The sequence below is a fragment of the Penicillium pulvis genome (genome assembly GCF_028828015.1).
Source record: "Penicillium pulvis strain IBT 33274 chromosome Unknown contig_1_segment0_segment0, whole genome shotgun sequence".
NCBI lineage: Eukaryota > Fungi > Ascomycota > Eurotiomycetes > Eurotiales > Aspergillaceae > Penicillium > Penicillium pulvis.
The window spans coordinates 2,304,354-2,321,507 of record NW_026643074.1 but is presented as its reverse complement, the minus strand read 5'-3'; the positions used below and the strand labels follow the sequence as shown (position 1 = coordinate 2,321,507).

The following is a 17,154-nucleotide window of genomic DNA, read 5'->3' as shown; positions in this document are numbered from 1 at the left end:
ACATCTTAGATCATCCTGTCTAGCAATTATTTAACTCGCCAATCACTATGCAAGTTCAATTACGACGGTTACCAAGCAATTTCATTGCATCCTGGATCCCGTTTAATGGTCGCTCATCGACAGATTGTAGAACAATCGGGGTTGGATATAGCAGCTTAGCTTCTGCATCCCATTTCCATCCACAATCCGTGAATTTCTTTATAACGGCCGGGTCTCCTTGTTCTGCGGCCGTGGAGTCTAGACCCAAGTAGGTTGCTGCTGTTGGAAGTCGCATTGCCTCGTAGGAAGTGCTGACGGCGATCAAGGATTGGTCCTGGAAGAAGCCTGACATATGAATGTCAGCATACAGAGCCTTGCGAAGTAGGAAGACAGCCAAAAACGCACTTTCATATCTCTGGACTAAAGGTTGTAGCCCTTCTGACCAAGGAAGATTCCGCAGGATCTGGTAAATCTGATCATGTCGTTTTTGCCAGATGGCTCGTAGAAGAGTCAAACAGCTCTGCAAGTAAGGATCTTGGTGGCGTAGAGCCTCAGGAAATCGCTGGCTTAGAGCACGGGCTTCGGGTCTATTTGTGTTGAGGTTAGAGAATGGATCTTTCAATGCTGTTGTGGACGAGGTATAGGCTACGGACACTTGCTCCGTGAGGAGGTGAGCGAAGAAGAATGTAGAATAGAACAAGCTTAACAACTGTGGATCATCATTGCCTGCTAAAAGCAGACGAGCGTCTGTTTCATATCGCGATAAGATCTCAAATAGTTGGGACGGAGGCAAGTTTGACGCAGCCAGCTTCGAGAGCTGTTCGGTGGAGGGAGGAGGGATCTCCATTTGGGTTCGAATGGAGGTTCGGATAATTTCAGATTATAAAGAGGCCTTCAAACACTCAAACAGGATTCAAAGCCCAGGAAGATAAGGAGAAAACGAGGATATGTAGAAGTGGTGGATGCGGGGAGATCAATCGGAGGTGGCACCTTTCTCCGATGCCAAGACCCTCAAGAAGTGAACACCTTGCGCAGCTCTCTCCCTCTTCCAACTCCCCCGAGCACCAACTCAATTGGCAATTCAAGCCTTTCGTTCCTTTCTTTTCATGTTTCACTATTGATTTTCGGTTCTTGGACTTAGCTCCTTCTTCCTGGCCATCATGGCCAAGTTTTCTTCTCTTGATGTTCTGCTGAAAGGCAGCTCCGGCCAGAGCACACGCGGTCTCCTGCGGATCGTCATCCTGTTAACTATTGCAGCTGCCGCCGTCGCCAGTCGACTTTTCAGTGTTATCCGTATGTCTTTGAAGCAATTCCTTCCCTTTTGTTCCCCCAAGTACTAATAATTGACTCAATTCTAGGTTTCGAAAGTATTATTCACGAATGTACGATTTCCCCTTGGCGCTTCATGCAGTATATACAACGTGGCCACCCACCAGCATGCCGAATGAGATATTGACATATACCGATTACAGTCGATCCCTGGTTCAACTTCCGAGCCACAAAATACTTGGTCGAGAATGGCTTCTACAGTTTCTGGGACTGGTTTGACGACCGTATGTTTTTCCACACTACTTCCGCTTGCGCGTCCTTTCAAGTCCCAATGGTATCACAGGGTCGTGCTGATGAAATCTGTCCTGCTATTTAGGGACATGGCATCCCCTGGGTCGTGTCACTGGTGGCACCTTGTACCCCGGTCTTATGGTGACCAGCGGCGTGATTTACCACATCCTGCGCTTCTTGACAATCCCCGTTGATATCCGAAATGTCTGTGTTCTGCTCGCCCCCGCTTTCTCTGGCCTGACAGCACTGGCCATGTATCTCTTGACTTGTGAGATGTCGACCTCGCCATCAGCTGGTCTTCTGGCTGCGGCGTTCATGGGTATTACCCCAGGTTATATCTCTCGGTCCGTGGCTGGTAGCTACGATAACGAGGCCATTGCCATTTTCCTGTTGGTCTTCACGTTTTACCTGTGGATCAAGGCCGTCAAGAATGGTTCAATTATGTGGGGAGCTCTGACTGCCTTGTTCTACGGATACATGGTGTCTGCTTGGGGTGGCTATGTCTTTATCACCAACCTTATCCCCCTCCACGTTTTCGTTCTTATTTGCATGGGTCGATACAGCTCTCGCACCTACATTGCCTACACCACGTGGTATGCACTGGGAACGCTGGGCAGCATGCAGATTCCCTTCGTGGGATTCTTGCCCATCCGTAACAGTGACCACATGTCCGCGCTCGGAGTCTTTGGCCTTATTCAGCTCGTGGCATTTGCGGACTTCATTCGGGGATTCCTTCCCGGTAAGCAGTTCCAGAAGCTGCTTACTTCGATGATTCTGCTTATCGTCGGTCTTGGCTTCGGTGGTCTGATTCTGCTCAGTGTTTCGGGTGTTATCGCCCCATGGAGTGGTCGTTTCTACTCTCTGTGGGATACTGGTTACGCCAAGATTCACATTCCAATCATTGCATCAGTCTCCGAACATCAGCCTACCGCTTGGCCTGCTTTCTTCTTCGATTTGAACTTCCTAATCTGGCTTTTCCCCGCTGGTGTGTTCTTGTGCTTCCAGAAGCTCAAGGACGAACACGTGTTCGTGATCATCTACGCGGTGCTCTCAAGCTACTTCGCTGGTGTTATGGTCCGTCTGATGCTGACTCTCACTCCGATTGTCTGTGTCGCCGCTGGCCTTGCCCTGTCAGGTGTGCTTGATCAGTTCCTGGTGATGTCGAAGCCTACTGCTGAGACCAAGGCCAAGGCCAATGCAAAGGACTCCAAAGCCTACGGCAAGATGAGCTCCCCCGTTGTTGGTATTTACTCGTACTTCTCCAAGGCCTTCGTTTCAGGCTCGATGACTCTGTACTTGCTCATGTTCGTTGCGCACTGCACCTGGGTTACCTCGAACGCATACTCGTCTCCCTCGGTTGTTTTGGCCAGTCGCTTGCCTGATGGAAGCCAGCACATCATCGATGATTACCGCGAGGCCTACTACTGGCTCCGTCAGAACACCCCTGATAATGCCAAGATCATGTCCTGGTGGGACTATGGCTACCAGATTGGTGGTATGGCTGACCGCCCCACCCTGGTCGACAACAACACTTGGAACAACACCCACATTGCCACCGTTGGTAAGGCCATGAGCTCTCGCGAGGAGGTCAGCTACCCGATCCTCCGTCAACACGATGTTGACTACGTTCTGGTTGTGTTCGGTGGTTTGCTGGGTTACTCCGGCGACGACCTGAACAAGTTCTTGTGGATGGTCCGTATCGCCGAGGGTATCTGGCCCGATGAGGTCAAGGAGCGTGATTACTTCACTGCTCGTGGCGAGTACCGTGTCGACGATGAGGCTACTCCCACCATGAAGAACAGCCTGATGTAGGTTGCCCCTTCCGAACCTCACTCGAAGTCTCAACGCTAACAAACCAATAGGTACAAAATGTCTTACTACAACTACCAGTCTCTGTTCCCTCCCGGTCAAGCCGTTGACCGTGTCCGTGGGACGAAGGTGCCAACCGAAAGCCCTACCCTCGATACTATGGAGGAGGCTTTCACCAGTGAGAACTGGATTATCCGTATCTTCAAGGTCAAGGATCTCGACAACCTCGGCCGTGACCACAGTAACGCCGTTGCCTTCGACAAGGGTCTGAAGCGCAAGCGTGCTGCCAAAAGAAAGGGCCCTCGCGTTCTGAGAACCGAGTAGACTTGTCTTTGCTTTCTTGTTTTGTTTTTGAATTGTTTTAAACTTGATTATCCTGCGACTGCGGTTCTTTCTGGCATAGCAGGTCATTTCATGTATTCTCCCCCGTTTGGATATATTCTTGGGTATAGTACTTGAGATAGTATACAATGAATGCCTTAAGAAAGATTTTTGTCTTGTATTATTTAACCTTCCACTTATATCTGCTTGTTTTGGTTATCATGTAATGGTGTTGATTGGAAACACCAGGCGTTACACTCCATGTGTCTACAGCATGTACATCCTATCTAGATCCCCGTACCCTAGAAAATAGGTTGAAAGGTCGATCCCAAAGAGAAGAGTGTGACAATTGCAGCTAGGCTATGCACAAGAAAGGTATCCCAGCAGCTTCATTCTGTACAGTACACAGACACGTCAACAAGTGCACTGTGCTTGCAGATCCAAGAGGAAGCATGATCTGCCCGAAAGACTCCGTAACCCCAAATTTGCTCCATTATTTGTTTCTCGCCGAGGAAGGGGGGTTGACCACACGGCCACTTCATTTGACCTCCCACATGTCGCGAGGATATGGTACACGCAAAATACCGGACCAAAAACTATTCCAGGTCCTAGACCGTAAACTCGAGGGTATCAGTTGGACTGGACTGGGATTTGTGATGTCCGGATCACTCCATTGAGTGGATCTATTTCTTCGCGGGGGCGTCGGGGACTTTCACGTCGGAAAACTCTTCTTGTCCAACGGCGCTGATGGTGTAGGCATCTGTGGAAGAAAAGGTATTAGCATGGGTTCCTGCCGATTTCTCTGTTGGGGAGTATGCTGGCCGCAAGGTGGCGGGTGGGATGATTCGATGGCTCTCAGCGCACCGGACGGATCTTGGCGCCGCAGCGGTTATGGTGGATGCAGGATTGGGAGAGAAGGTTTGTACTTACAGACGCCAATTGAGAAGGCGACTAGACCGAAGCCGGTGAAGGCGTTCTTGAACAGATATGGGCGGCGGGCACGCAGGAGGGCAGCGCCTGCCTGGTAGTCCTTGCCGTAGTATGTGGAGTTGAAGCTGTGAGAATGATATGTTAGTCAAGGTGGACAGCTTTGTAGCCCTAGGAGAGCCCAATTATTAGCAACGTACATTCCATTCGCCATGGTGAGTGGTTGTGAGATCTTTGAAGGTCTGGAGATGGCGAATCCAAATGCGCGCAAAGGCCCGGATCGCCGAGTCTTGGCGCTGATACTCGAGAATCTCGGTTTCTATAGGAAACCTAAATTCATCTGCCTCTATGCAAATTCATAAAAACCCATACAAATTATGGACTAAGGCTGAAGGATAGACTACTAGTCCATGTCATCTAATGGGAGAATAAGGTCATCCACACGTGATGTCTTTTACTTCATGTCTAGCATCCTTCACTATGTATTAGACCATTACCAATCGACTGATTTTTAGCGATAGACAAACCGATATTGATCCCTAAGTAAAACTGAATTGACTTGATTGAGCACATTAAATCGCAGTTGTCATCTCTTTCTTGCATGATTTTTGTAGTTGAACCGCATGTCGCGGATCACCCCGTGGCATACAACTCCAACTTTTCTCGGCCCCTGCGCTTTACCTTCATTCCTTCATATTCCCTGGAGATTTCACCGAGCTCTTCAACCCTTCTCCCACCATAACTCTCTGTCACCAAGTATCGCGCGCCTTGACACCGATCACTCCCATAATCTCATGCGCGTAAACTTTGCCAAGAACGCAGCTCCATTCGCGCTCCGGTCCGAGTAGGAAACACCTCAACACCCACCCATTGTACACCCGCCACGTCGACCTCTCCCGATCTGCCGGTCGCGAACCATTCTCCTCTATTGACCGAGAGCCACGATGGCTCAACCGACAGGCGATGTTGCCCACCAAATCGCCCAACTAAACGCCGCCCGGAACCTGGTCCTCGGTGACGCCGCTTTCTACCCGCAGATCATTAACGGCATCCTTCCTATCGTTGGACCCAACGCGAAACTCGAAGTACGTCGATGGGGCGCGGACTTTCTGGCAGAGACTTTTGCCAGTCCGCAGCTGGCGACTGCGCAGAAGGAGCAGCTGGCACAAAATGTCCTGCAGAGCATTCAAGAGACCATGCTGCTGCCAGAGACGGACGCGGCCGTCCTGCAGAGCTTGGTGCAGACTGCAGCGAGCTTGTACCCACTTATTTTTCGCCATATGTAGGTTACTTCCAGTACAAGATCGTAGTTTTGGGGGACAGGATTGTCCAGATGTCGGGCTAATGTATGGATGCTAACGCGCTACGATAATAGTGTGAACCACCCCGAAGATAGTCAGTCATGGGAAAAGATGAATACAATCAAGCAGGATATTCTCCGGCGGATGGACTCTTTTCCGTGTCCTGTGAAGATCTGCTGTGTCAAGTTCCTCCAGCGCGTGGTGCAGGTTCAGACGCCTGGTTTGATCGCCGATCCCAGGGTAAGTGCTGCAATCCCAACTCCTCCAACCCAGCTCTTGCTCACTGTTCCTTAGCGACCAGATCAGAATGAAACCTCGTTGGCCATCGTTCCCCGAAATCACGCCGTTCTTACCATTCCACACTTGGAGGCCGAGGCATCAGGACTACTAGATAGACTTTTGGGCGTGTTCCAAGAGGAGACAAGGTAGGATGAAAGGCCTCAACGTGTGGGGTGTTACCTTTGCTAATTCAATTCTAGTGATGTCCTTCTTATAAATGCCACTTTGAACTGCCTCGCACCTCTGATCCGAACTCGCCAGTCAATCGCAAACAAGATCATTAATACCGTTCTGGATTTTTACCCAGCAAAGCATGTCCGCCCACCATTTACACCCGCTGTTCGCGTTGGCGTTAAGTCGATGGAGCGCACAGCTCGCGCATTACTGATCCATATCTTGAAGAAGTATAATCCCCTGCCCAGTTGCGTTCTAGAAATAATGCTGACAAACCCCTACAGGAACCCAAGTCACCCTCTGCTAGGAAAGATACAAGTGTATATTGAGCGACTCATGCAGTCTCGACTAGAGGTGGTGGATGACGCTTCTCGAAAACGGACATTACCCGTTGAACCCACAGATGGCCTTGATAACGCCAAGCGAGCTCGTCTTGACGCTTTAACACCTCCCGTACTCCAGATTCCTCCTATGCTTCCAGGTCCCGCGGCCTATGATAAGCTTTTTACGTTGACTCAAGATCATGGCCTGTCCTCCTTCGATGTGAAACAGTTGCCTCCTGATCTTGTCGTCAAGATCGCCGTGCCCCTTCTTGCCCAAGTCAACCCATTAATGTTAACGCAAGCCGTTGATGTATGAAATCCCCATGCAAATTCCATTGGTAGCAGCACTAACAAATTCCCAAGGCTATTCGAAACCGATACCAAGCAGTAACAAAGGAGCAAAATTTGGCACGTCAACAAATGCAACAGACTGCGGCAGCCGCAGATGATGACGACGATTATGAACCGGAATATCAACCTATGGACGTAACAGAGAATACCGCGGAAGAGGCTGGTGCCGTTGTGCCGGAAGTGCCTGAATTCCAACCCGAGCTGGTATCTCTAGGTCCATTCGTTTTGCCCCAGCCACCACCACTGAGTGAAGAAGAGGCCGGAGAGGTCGGCCGTAGTGCTGTCGCGCGTGTGTTTTCCATGATCAATGTTGCTGAAACAGATTCGCCTGCCAAGAACAAAAACCAGCAACAGCTCGGCTTTGCACGGTTGGCTGGAAGTAACTTTGACCGAGACGCATGGGTCTTACTCCTCACCCGACTGGCCACTCGTGCCCCAGCTGGCCTGGAAGGTGGTGATAAGTTGGGTAAACAGGGTTCTGAACGAAGACAACCTACCATCTCTGACTCCATTCGCGAGACTCTATTCCAGTATATCCTGGAAGATTTCCGAGGCCGGTTGAACATCGGCATCACCTGGCTCAATGAGGAGTGGTACAATGATCGTATCCAGATGAAAGTCGCTGCTTCTAAGCGCTCCGAGGAGGAGGATTCTGAGTCAACGGTGGTTTGCCATTATGATACCTGGGTCATGCGTCTTCTAGAGGGAATCCTCCTCTACCTTGATTCGCGCGATATCAAAGTGATCGTTCGTTTCCTCAGTGAAATTCCGGAGGTAACTGTCAACATTACCCAGAAAGTAGCCACTCTCGCCAAGGATCCTGAACGTGTCAATCTCTGCGTGCAGGCTTTAATGTGAGTTACTTTTGCTTCCAGTTTTCGATGTTTACTCATCACTAACTCTCTTGCTTTAGGTACTTAATTATGTTCCGGCCCCCAGCACGAGAGATGTGCTTGAACACCCTCGAAGATATCTATCAGACTTGTAAGACCCTCTTTGATCTCATACCCTTAAAATATCTAACACCGTATTTTTAGATGAGGACTCGCGTCCAGCGGCAGGCAAGATCTTGGCCAAGTGGCGTCCACAGCAAACACAGCCCACAGAAGCGGTCACCAATGGTGCATCAGATGCGGCACAGCCAGCTGCACAGCCAGCTGCACAGCCAGCTGCACAGTAAAATTCTCTTCATATAATCTACGGCCAATGTGTAAACAAGGATCAGAGATTCATGCCGGTATTGGGCTTTGGCGTTTAGTTTACTTATTTTGCCTTCTTATGAATACCAGCTTGCGGCTATCACGGTTATGGGTATCGAGATAGTTTATCCATTGGGAAATACACATGATGAACAAGCCCTAGATTTGATGTTTACAAGACCAGTAAAATCCTTCCATACCTGTAATCCCGCGGTAAACATTATCTCGGGCTGTGTCCAAGGCTGTGAAGCTGGTTAAGCAGCCATCATCACCCGTGGACTGAATATAAGACTTGCATTTGCCGATCCATAGCCGTAATCTAATTCAAACAATTCAACCCTTGAAGGCAATTGAAGGCAAGGGACTTGTCATAGTGTAGCTACAGAGTTAGTACTGTCTGCATATTAAATCCATGCCTAGGGTGAGGACCTATCTCTTACACGACGTTATTCCATATGCATATGCATGCCTAATATCTACTGTACTCTATTCGGATAGTGATGCCCAGTGCTCTTTCTTGACGTAAGTAAACTTCATGTATCGCTGCAACTTACCACAAGTAGTGACAATGTCGGTATCAGCCTGAACATAGGAAGGTCTAAGAAGTAGAAGAAATGTAGGTATATATCCAATGGATGGGTGGTATGTACATACAGTACTATGAACCAAAAGGAGGAAGAATCCAGTTCTTCCAATTCAAAACATCAAAATATTTGAATGAGAAAAACACCAAGTCAAGATCAACTCCGCATGCAAGAGATTTTCCCCTACCTAGGTATCGTAGTAGAAAGAACGTAAAAGTAAAGACAAAAAGACCACATTCCCATGACCCGGACACCGCCCCATATGATAATAAACAAAAACAGTCCATTTCCCCTTCATGCAGCTGTGGTGACGACACATCATTCCCATATGTAAAAAGTTTGATGGTCGAGATCAGATTGATATCTCACTGCTCCCATAAACAACACACAGAACATGCCTTCTCACCATTTCTAGCTCGGAACGCTTATCAAAACACACGTGCTATTGTCTTAACAGCATATGAAAACAAAACAAAACAAAAAAAACAAAACGGGAGGGGAATCTTCATTAGAGAAAGAGGAGGGAGGAAGAGAGTAATCGGACAACACGTTGACTTTTTTAGTGCAAACGGCTGTTTGAACGTAGTGTGCGGAGATAAGAATGAAAAGTGGGAGTGATTATCGGGTAGGCATATGGCTTGGACCAGATCCTGTTGATAGCTCAGACTGAGGACGATAATGTAGCGCGTCGATTGTCTTGGAGGTCATGGTCGGAGAGATATCTGGCCTGGCAGAGGGTTGGAACAAGCCTTGGCGAGCAGGAGGTGGAGAGAAAATAGGATTGCGGGAGGAAGAATCAGGTACGGGAGAGCGACGCTCTAAAGCATGGCCTGGGTGGGGGTGAGATTTTCGCACATCCAGTGGCGACGAACTTTGAGATCGGAAGCCAGATTTACGCTCGAGGTCATAATCCGGATTGCGGAAAGGACCGTGCTGCTGGTGTCGTGATTCCTGCTCAGTGCCGTAAGGCGTGTTATTGGCCGAGGAGTTAGCAGCCGAGACATTCTCCGGGATTGTAGATGCTGATCCGTTCGGCGCATTAATATCCACTACCCGTTTTTGAGCCGCCGGGGTCGCATATGATGATGCTTGTGGATGCTCAAAGGCGCGGCCTTGAGGACGATGATGTTGAGAGTACTGATGCTGTGCCTGTTGCTGATGGATCGGATGTTGTGGATTGGCCCATGGCGTTTGCTCCAAGAAGGCTTCTTCGGCTGCTGTTGGGAAAACGTTGGATGACATCGCCGACATGGCAGGCCGAGGAGGCAATGTCGATGAATGCCGTGGGGCCGAGGCCCGGGTTTCAACGGTTATCTAGGTATACATGTCAGCAACGGATATACCATACGTGGTAAAGATGTTGGCCAACTTACCCCCATCTTTTCAAGATCGTCATCCAATTCCGATGGGCGCGCGCCTAATAATGTGGGAGCAGCTGGGAATCCAACATATTTTGCGACACCAGCCATAACAGAAACCTCTTGATTGTAGGCGGTCTGATTCGCGATCTGCTGGGAGCGACGGGTGGGGAATGAGATGATGTGATGCGGGCTTAATTCATCCGTCTTGAAGCGATCATGTTGGATAGCGTAGAACTGCTTGCTGACAGCACTTGAGTGTTTCTCCCGGGCATCTCTAATGCGCTGGAAGAAGGTACTGTTCGCCTGCGCTCTCTCCGCCAAGCTCTTGTTTACCAGGGCCTGCTGGCGGAAACGGAACAGCGTGCGTTCGTAGTTGATCTTGGAATCGCGGTAACGTTCCACACATTCGATCTGGCGCAGATACTCGGGGTGTGTTGGGTTTGGACCAGTGAGCATTTCTTGCTCACGGTTGAGGGTCGTGATTTTTTCGTCAAAAATCCTATGTCAGGTAAGTCATTGATCAATAAGTATGAATTGGATAATACTTACTTGTCACGCAATGCTGCAAATTCTTTTTCCAGTGTCGCTAAAGATTCCAGAGCAGCCATTTTCTTGGCGGCTAGAATGTAGCGTTAGTCAACCAATTCCAAAGGTCGCACTGCAATTGGAGACTTACATTCTTCTTCGAGTTTCGCCGCTGTTTCGGCGTTGTTGACTTCCTCGCGTTCTGTGGGCTCTTCTTCTTCCCCAAGATTCTCATCAGCGACGTCCTCAGTCACAGCATCGCCACCTTCGGTCTCCTCATCCGCATCTAGGGCTCGTCTTCCTCTGCGCTTACCCCTTTTGCCTCTTTTGCCTTTAACTGGTGGAGCGGGAAGATCGGATTCGGGGACGTCGTCGACCGGCAACTCGTCGTCATTGGTAGCGATGGGGTCTTCAATGGGCTCCGGGGAGAGGGGCATATCGTCGTCAATTGGATCGCTCAAGTCGCTTTTGATTGAGCTTCGGCGTTTCTTGATAGGCTCTTCGTCACCGAGTTCGGTCCCAGTATCATCGCCAGCTTCGAGGCGTTTTCGCTTTTTGCCAGTGCTATCGGGGAGGTCCATATCATCCAGGTCCGGAATGTCATCAGTTAATCCGTTGTTATGGGAGGATCGCGGTTTGCTTGGTGAGTCGTCCACCAGCTGCTCTTCATCGTCGACGTCAGCTAGGGTAGTGGACTGATGAAGCTTGCTTGGACTTGGGCCGGCGCTACCAGCACTGAGAACAATGTCACCGCGCTTGCGAATATTGTGGGGAGAGTCCTCGATGCGCTCGGTTTCCGCCTCCGAGTCGTTCTCGAGCTGTCTTTCTGGTTTGATCGAATCTTCAAAGTCGGAGGGCTCATTGTCGGATAGTTCATCAATCTCACTTAAGCTACTGGATCGACCATCATCCATGAGCGGGTCATCCAAGAAGGGATTTCGCTCTCCGTTGGTCATGGTAGACTCTGGCCCCGCAGGACCAACGGAGCTATGCTCTCTGCTCTCGGCCACCTCCATCGGCAAGTTTGAAGAGAGTTCAAGGACTGAGGTAGCGCTCAATATGAGGGGATATTGTGGTTGGGATGTGTGTGTCGTGCCGAAAGTTGCTTCCGGCAAAGTGGAGAGGCTGTGGGGGAAGAGAGGGCGGCAAAGTCACCGATCGGCCAGGCAAGGTTTTTGTTTAGGGTTCTGTGTCAACCATATGATGGATTAGCTCAATTGCCATGCTAGCTGGGTAGAGACACCCCGAAAAGGCTGAGTAGAGAAGAACTGGGCGGGTGGGTTGCAAAAAGGTGGTCAGCGCCTCCAGAAGGCGGTGCGGAGAGTGATCACCGCCGAAACGCCCCCAAAGTCGGCACCCGTCTCTTGGAGGGCGAGTGAACGCGCAACACCAAAGAGTGGACTTAATAACTCCCCAGGGAAAGGGAAGCCATTAAATGAACAATTTGTCGTCCGGGAAGATATGCCCAAGGAGGGAAAGGTGCAGGCGACGTACCGTCTCAACAATGCGCCGGGAGCAACGCTGGTGAGCAAAGCTGCTCGCGATCGAACAGTAATCTGACAGCCACCGTGTTGCAAGAGCACTAGTGAAAAACTAGAGCCAAAATCACGCGTCTTGCTCTTGTAAAAATCCTCCAGAAGCTATCGAACCACTGATGCGCCAGCACTAGGATGGCGAGGGGAGGGCGGCTAGGAAAGGAAGTAGGACCACAGGCGAAGGTGAGGACGCGGAACAGAGGTCGGCATGAAGATGTGCCAGATAATTCTGGGGAGGGCGAAAACGATCGTCAGGCTCGTGGAAAAACAGCTCCAGCGGGGAACAGGAAAGGAGGAAGCCCAAGATCGCTATGATGGGGTGCAGAGCAACAGAAGCGAGTGGGTTCTGCCATATCCGAGGTCACCGCCTGCAAAAAACCACTAGTCACGTGATACTGACGTCGCCGAAGACGGTATAAAGGTCCATGGGAAGACTTGGCGAATGATGGTCATTCTTCGCAACATGTGCCGGACAGCATGTTCAAAGGTTATGGGAGGTTAAAGACCGAAAGATATGATCTGATCAAAGGTCACCGGCGGCAAGGTTCTCTCCAGACCCTGAACATTTTAATCTTATGGGGGTTTGTCTGAACTTGGGATTAATTTGGGAGTAGGCTTTCATGATTGAGCAGAAACTTCTGGATTCCTTTTTGAATAGTTTCTTGTTCACAGAAATGCCATTTACTTCTATGTTATAACTTATCAGTGAATCCTTCACATATACCAAGGTTGATGCAGTACATACCCCAAATCATGTGATGTGTAGTCTAGCCGCGCCAAGACTGATAAGCCCCAAGAAAAAAAAAAAGTTCGGAGCTGTATGTGCAGTCTCGTCTCGACTCCACCCATTATACAAGTCTTAGAAAGGAATAAGGATATTTCATATCTCCAAATTCCTTCACAATGGGCAAGAAATCCAAATCTCAGTCTACGGACAAGAGCCAGGTCGTCTCTGACGGTCCTTCTTTGCTTGGCGGTAGCACTTTGGACCCGACTTTGGCCTCCCTGTTCGATAAAAGTGTATGTTCTCATATCTCAATAGTGACGAGAACTCAAGACTAATAATTGGATTTATAGGCCGGACCTGTGAAAGCCCCCGCGGTTCAATATGTCAATGTGCCCCCCAGGTCGACAAGACAAGAAAAGGCCGACAAAGAGGACATCGCATCGGACGAAGGCTCGGAAGATGAAGTGATGGAAGACGCTGCCGATGACAGTGATGCTGAGTCAACTGAGAACTCGGCACCTGAACCCCAAAACCGCAAGCGCAAGCGGGCAGCCGCTGGAGAGGACGTGGAGGAGACATACATGCGTCGTATCGCCAAGGAAGAGGAGAAGGAAGAAGAAAAGAGAAAGGCCGAATATGCGAAGCGTCAAAAGCCTACCGAGGAAGATGGTAGCGAGGTATCTGAAGGCGAGGAGTCTGAGGCCGAGGACAGTGATGAGGAGGACAAGGCCCCGGCCCCGGTCCACGAGAGTGTGTCAGGTACTCAAAAGGCAAGCGAGGTCGAGAAGTCGAATCGTACTGTCTTCCTGGGAAATGTCTCGACCCAGGCCATCAAATCCAAGACCGCCAAGAAGACCCTTCTTCGGCACCTGGCCTCCTTCTGCTCCACTCTGCAGGAATCGACTGGCCCGCACAAGGTTGAATCACTCCGTTTCCGCTCTATTCCATTTGCTAGCGGTGGTGGACTCCCGAAGCGTGCTTCTTTCGCCCGCCAGGAGATTCTTGATGACACCACTCACAGCACCAATGCTTACGCCGTCTACTCTACCGTCCAAGCCGCTCGCAAAGCGTCCACTGCATTGAACGGAACCATCGTCCTGGATCGCCACCTCCGTGTTGACAGCATTGCTCACCCGGCCGAGATTGACCACAAGCGATGTGTCTTCGTGGGCAACCTGGACTTTGTTGATAACGAAGGCCCTGTGGAGGATGCGTCTGGCAAGAAGAAGAAGCCCAGAGCCCCTGCTGATGTTGAGGAGGGTCTTTGGCGCACCTTCAACGAGCACACTGGAGGCAAGGACAAGAAGGCAGGCAAGAAGAGTGTCGAATTTGTTCGAGTGATCCGTGATCGCTCAACTCGTGTTGGAAAGGGCTTTGCCTACGTTCAATTCTATGATGGTAACGGCGTTGAGGAGGCTTTGCTTCTCAACGAGAAGAAGTTCCCCCCAATGCTTCCCCGAAAATTGCGTGTCACTCGTGCCAGAAAGGTCGCCAAAAAGCGCGAGGACAGCGGTTCAAAGGATTCGAAGATGGCAGAGGCCCAAAAGACCCTCCAGGGTCGTGCAGGCAGACTGCTTGGTCGGGCGGGTGCTGCCAAGGTCAAGGCCGAGGGAAAGAGCACTATCGCTGGAAACTCGTTCATCTTTGAGGGTCACCGTGCCACTGAGAAGGGTGCTTCATCTCAAATGAAGGTCCGGGGCAAGAGCCGTGGCTCTAAGGCCAAGAAGAATGCCCGTAGCAGCAAGCGGGCGGCAGCCTACAAGGCTGCGGGTGGCCAGAAGCCTTGAAAGTGAAAAGCAGCATTACTTTGTATCTATTAATGGCGTTGGAAAGGGCATTTAAAGTATTATGCAGAATCAACCATGATCTCTACGTTTCAAGATTCCCCATTGACTGTATTTCCGGTTATTCTGGTGATCTCGTTGATTATGTAGAATGCTGTACGGAGTGTGTATGATGTGATAGGGTCGATGGAAATGTGGCGTTGAATTGCGGGGTGATAAGATAAACAAGGATGGAGCACAGACTTATGTCATAGCTGGTGGCCACAAAACTGCACAAAGAACTGGTCAGATACTCAATATTTACTATTATCATACAGGATTTTTGATATAATCCTGGTGGTAGCTATCCCTGGTGGAGAGGCAAATAGATCTTTGGTTCATAGCTATAGCTTTGGTGGGGTCAAATTCAGGCTCCACTCATTGCATCTTTATTTTCTATTCTGCGCATCTACCACTCTTTTCAATACATGATTGACCTTCACTATCTATCGTATAACAGACCCAGATCTCTGCGCACTAGCTCATTTATACATACAATATGTCCTCTCCATGGACTAACTCAATGGCTGGGTATTTCCCAAGTGTATGGGACGTGCTCAAGGTGCGATACCTGTTGCAATGGAAACTCAGTGAAGGGTTTCCAGCGGAGTTGGTAGACGAGATTATCGATGCGGCCGAGTATTGGCCTTCCACTGAACACCACATGGTCGAAGAAACGGAACGCCGGGTTATTCTAAATGACCAGGATCAGGTTTTGTTGAAGACCGTGCCGCTTTGTTATTCGCAAAAGGTCGATATCTCCTCAAGCTCACGTTGGTAACTGCTCCGCTAACTTGACATTGTCGGTATCTTTAGAGTCTAGAGGGATCGTCCGCACCCAAGCCACTTCCCCATCGAGGCCTTCATCCATGCCGCAAGATCAGTTTTCAACTCTCTTCGCACGACCAGGGTGCCAAAGGCTTCGGGTTGCGAGCGGACAGGTATACAGCCAGCTGGACTTGGTTCGATACTGAATTGATTCGTGGTGCACATACCCGCAATATGTATGTCAATGGAGAGGAACAAGAACTGTTGCATAATGAGCAGGGACAAGTCCGGCAACATTACGGACCTAAGGATGAACTTCTTCTACCACGGGATAATAAAGTGCAGGTCAACGGCAAACATATGGGGGATCTGCAGAACACCATCGTCGTGTGGCACTATCAGGATAATATCCATTCTGATTCCCCTGAGGCCCATGAGATTGAGGGAACCAAGGGCCGCGGGCGGTCCACGTTAGATGGACGATATGTGCGTGAGTTGGAGGTTGGTGACTCGATTGCACTCTGGGCACGAGCGCGATTCCCCGGCTGGAGAAACTATGTCTACAGTGCGACTGTTCGGGTGTTCTGGGCTGTTTGATCTCAAGGCGGTACAATCTCGTTTAGTTTGATCAGACGTATATCCATAGTATACATAAAATACTACTGCTTTGCTCAATTTAATAAGGGACCACAGTATCCTTCATACCACATGATGCACACGATAGTATCAAATATACTGAGATCATATGAGCTGCAGCCACGTTATACCTATACTGGGTTAAAGCAAGGGTATTTGGGGCCTTGTAGTTCAGGCCAGATGTTGCGGCCCGAGAATCCAGGCTGAACTCGAGCACGCAATTTCGCCAAGACCTCTGGATCGACCAGAACAGCAGAGTATAAGACCAAACGACTGCCACGACCAGCTCTCTCTTCTTCTTCCCCCCAAATTCACCCTACCGACTACATTGAAGCTACTAACCATGCTCACTAACCCCTCCAAGTTCCCCCCTTGACCACGCCGTTGTCCCTCCCCTTGGAGAATTTCTCAACACCCTCACAGTCCGCCTGACTCACCCGACCCAGCCGATAAGCCGATGGAAAGCGTTCCAGGCAGTGGGGCACCTGCATCAGTCGCCTTTTCCGCCCTCTCTCTCGGCCGGTTTGTGCCCACCAAGCGAAGCGACCAATTCCATGTCGCAGATATCAGCCGAGGGGCCAATCTATTCCAGCCTAGCCAAGATCGACAGGTCTTCTCGACCGAAAAGCCGCTGCTTTTTCCACGATGTGTCACGGATACTGGAGAGTAGTAGGGAGGGTCTGGGGACCTGGACTGATGTTCACCCCCAAGGTGCGGTCCTGATACCGGCTGGCGACGTCCCGACTGGATGTTGGTTGCGTTATCTGCACCGCCAATGGTGATCAGTGACTTACGCATTCCTATATACGTCCCACGGTCTTGGCTTACAACAGAACCCCCCTTTTTGGATTTCCTGCCGTTCTGGCGGTCTGCGGGCTCCTGTTATTTAGATACCCGAATGAATCCCCATTTTTACGTTACACTTTCGCTTTCAACTTAAATCCCGCTTTCCCCTCCTTCTCTGCTTTTGAC

The 17,154-nt window shown here is 50.0% G+C and overlaps 7 protein-coding genes across 7 annotated transcripts; 4 read left to right on the top strand and 3 right to left on the bottom strand.

Moving 5' to 3' along the window:
* Positions 1-55: 55 nt before the first annotated feature.
* On the bottom strand, positions 56-826 carry N7503_003814 (CSN8/PSMD8/EIF3K family protein; the record flags this gene model as incomplete). Its single annotated transcript, XM_057063361.1, has 3 exons — positions 56-324; positions 385-566; positions 633-826. The coding sequence occupies 3 exons, from the start codon at positions 824-826 to the stop codon at positions 56-58; spliced, it is 645 nt and encodes a 214-aa protein (XP_056924276.1).
* Positions 827-1,139: 313 nt separating this feature from the next.
* On the top strand, positions 1,140-3,672 carry N7503_003813 (dolichyl-diphosphooligosaccharide--protein glycosyltransferase subunit STT3; the record flags this gene model as incomplete). Its single annotated transcript, XM_057063360.1, has 5 exons — positions 1,140-1,272; positions 1,338-1,361; positions 1,452-1,532; positions 1,625-3,347; positions 3,402-3,672. The coding sequence occupies 5 exons, from the start codon at positions 1,140-1,142 to the stop codon at positions 3,670-3,672; spliced, it is 2,232 nt and encodes a 743-aa protein (XP_056924275.1).
* Positions 3,673-4,325: 653 nt separating this feature from the next.
* N7503_003812 (uncharacterized protein) lies at positions 4,326-4,833 on the bottom strand. Its single transcript, XM_057063359.1, has 3 exons — positions 4,797-4,833; positions 4,600-4,724; positions 4,326-4,429 (listed from the first exon to the last, which is right to left on the bottom strand). The coding sequence occupies exons 1-3, from the start codon at positions 4,808-4,810 to the stop codon at positions 4,353-4,355; spliced, it is 216 nt and encodes a 71-aa protein (XP_056924274.1). The 5' UTR covers positions 4,811-4,833; the 3' UTR covers positions 4,326-4,352.
* Positions 4,834-5,540: 707 nt separating this feature from the next.
* On the top strand, positions 5,541-8,204 carry N7503_003811 (RNA-processing protein PTA1; the record flags this gene model as incomplete). Its single annotated transcript, XM_057063358.1, has 8 exons — positions 5,541-5,878; positions 5,972-6,137; positions 6,192-6,322; positions 6,377-6,580; positions 6,635-6,983; positions 7,037-7,878; positions 7,938-8,008; positions 8,062-8,204. 8 exons carry the CDS (start codon positions 5,541-5,543, stop codon positions 8,202-8,204), a joined length of 2,244 nt encoding a protein of 747 aa, XP_056924273.1.
* A 1,221-nt stretch (positions 8,205-9,425) lies between these two features.
* N7503_003810 (uncharacterized protein) lies at positions 9,426-11,709 on the bottom strand (the record flags this gene model as incomplete). Its single annotated transcript, XM_057063357.1, has 4 exons — positions 9,426-10,121; positions 10,181-10,667; positions 10,718-10,787; positions 10,845-11,709. 4 exons carry the CDS (start codon positions 11,707-11,709, stop codon positions 9,426-9,428), a joined length of 2,118 nt encoding a protein of 705 aa, XP_056924272.1.
* Positions 11,710-13,131: 1,422 nt separating this feature from the next.
* Positions 13,132-14,742, top strand: nop12 (rRNA-processing protein NOP12; the record flags this gene model as incomplete). The annotated part of the gene is made up of 2 exons (XM_057063356.1): positions 13,132-13,248; positions 13,306-14,742. The coding sequence occupies 2 exons, from the start codon at positions 13,132-13,134 to the stop codon at positions 14,740-14,742; spliced, it is 1,554 nt and encodes a 517-aa protein (XP_056924271.1).
* A 535-nt stretch (positions 14,743-15,277) lies between these two features.
* Positions 15,278-16,143, top strand: N7503_003808 (uncharacterized protein; the record flags this gene model as incomplete). The annotated part of the gene is made up of 2 exons (XM_057063355.1): positions 15,278-15,529; positions 15,595-16,143. 2 exons carry the CDS (start codon positions 15,278-15,280, stop codon positions 16,141-16,143), a joined length of 801 nt encoding a protein of 266 aa, XP_056924270.1.
* Between the last annotated feature and the right edge of the window lie 1,011 nt (positions 16,144-17,154).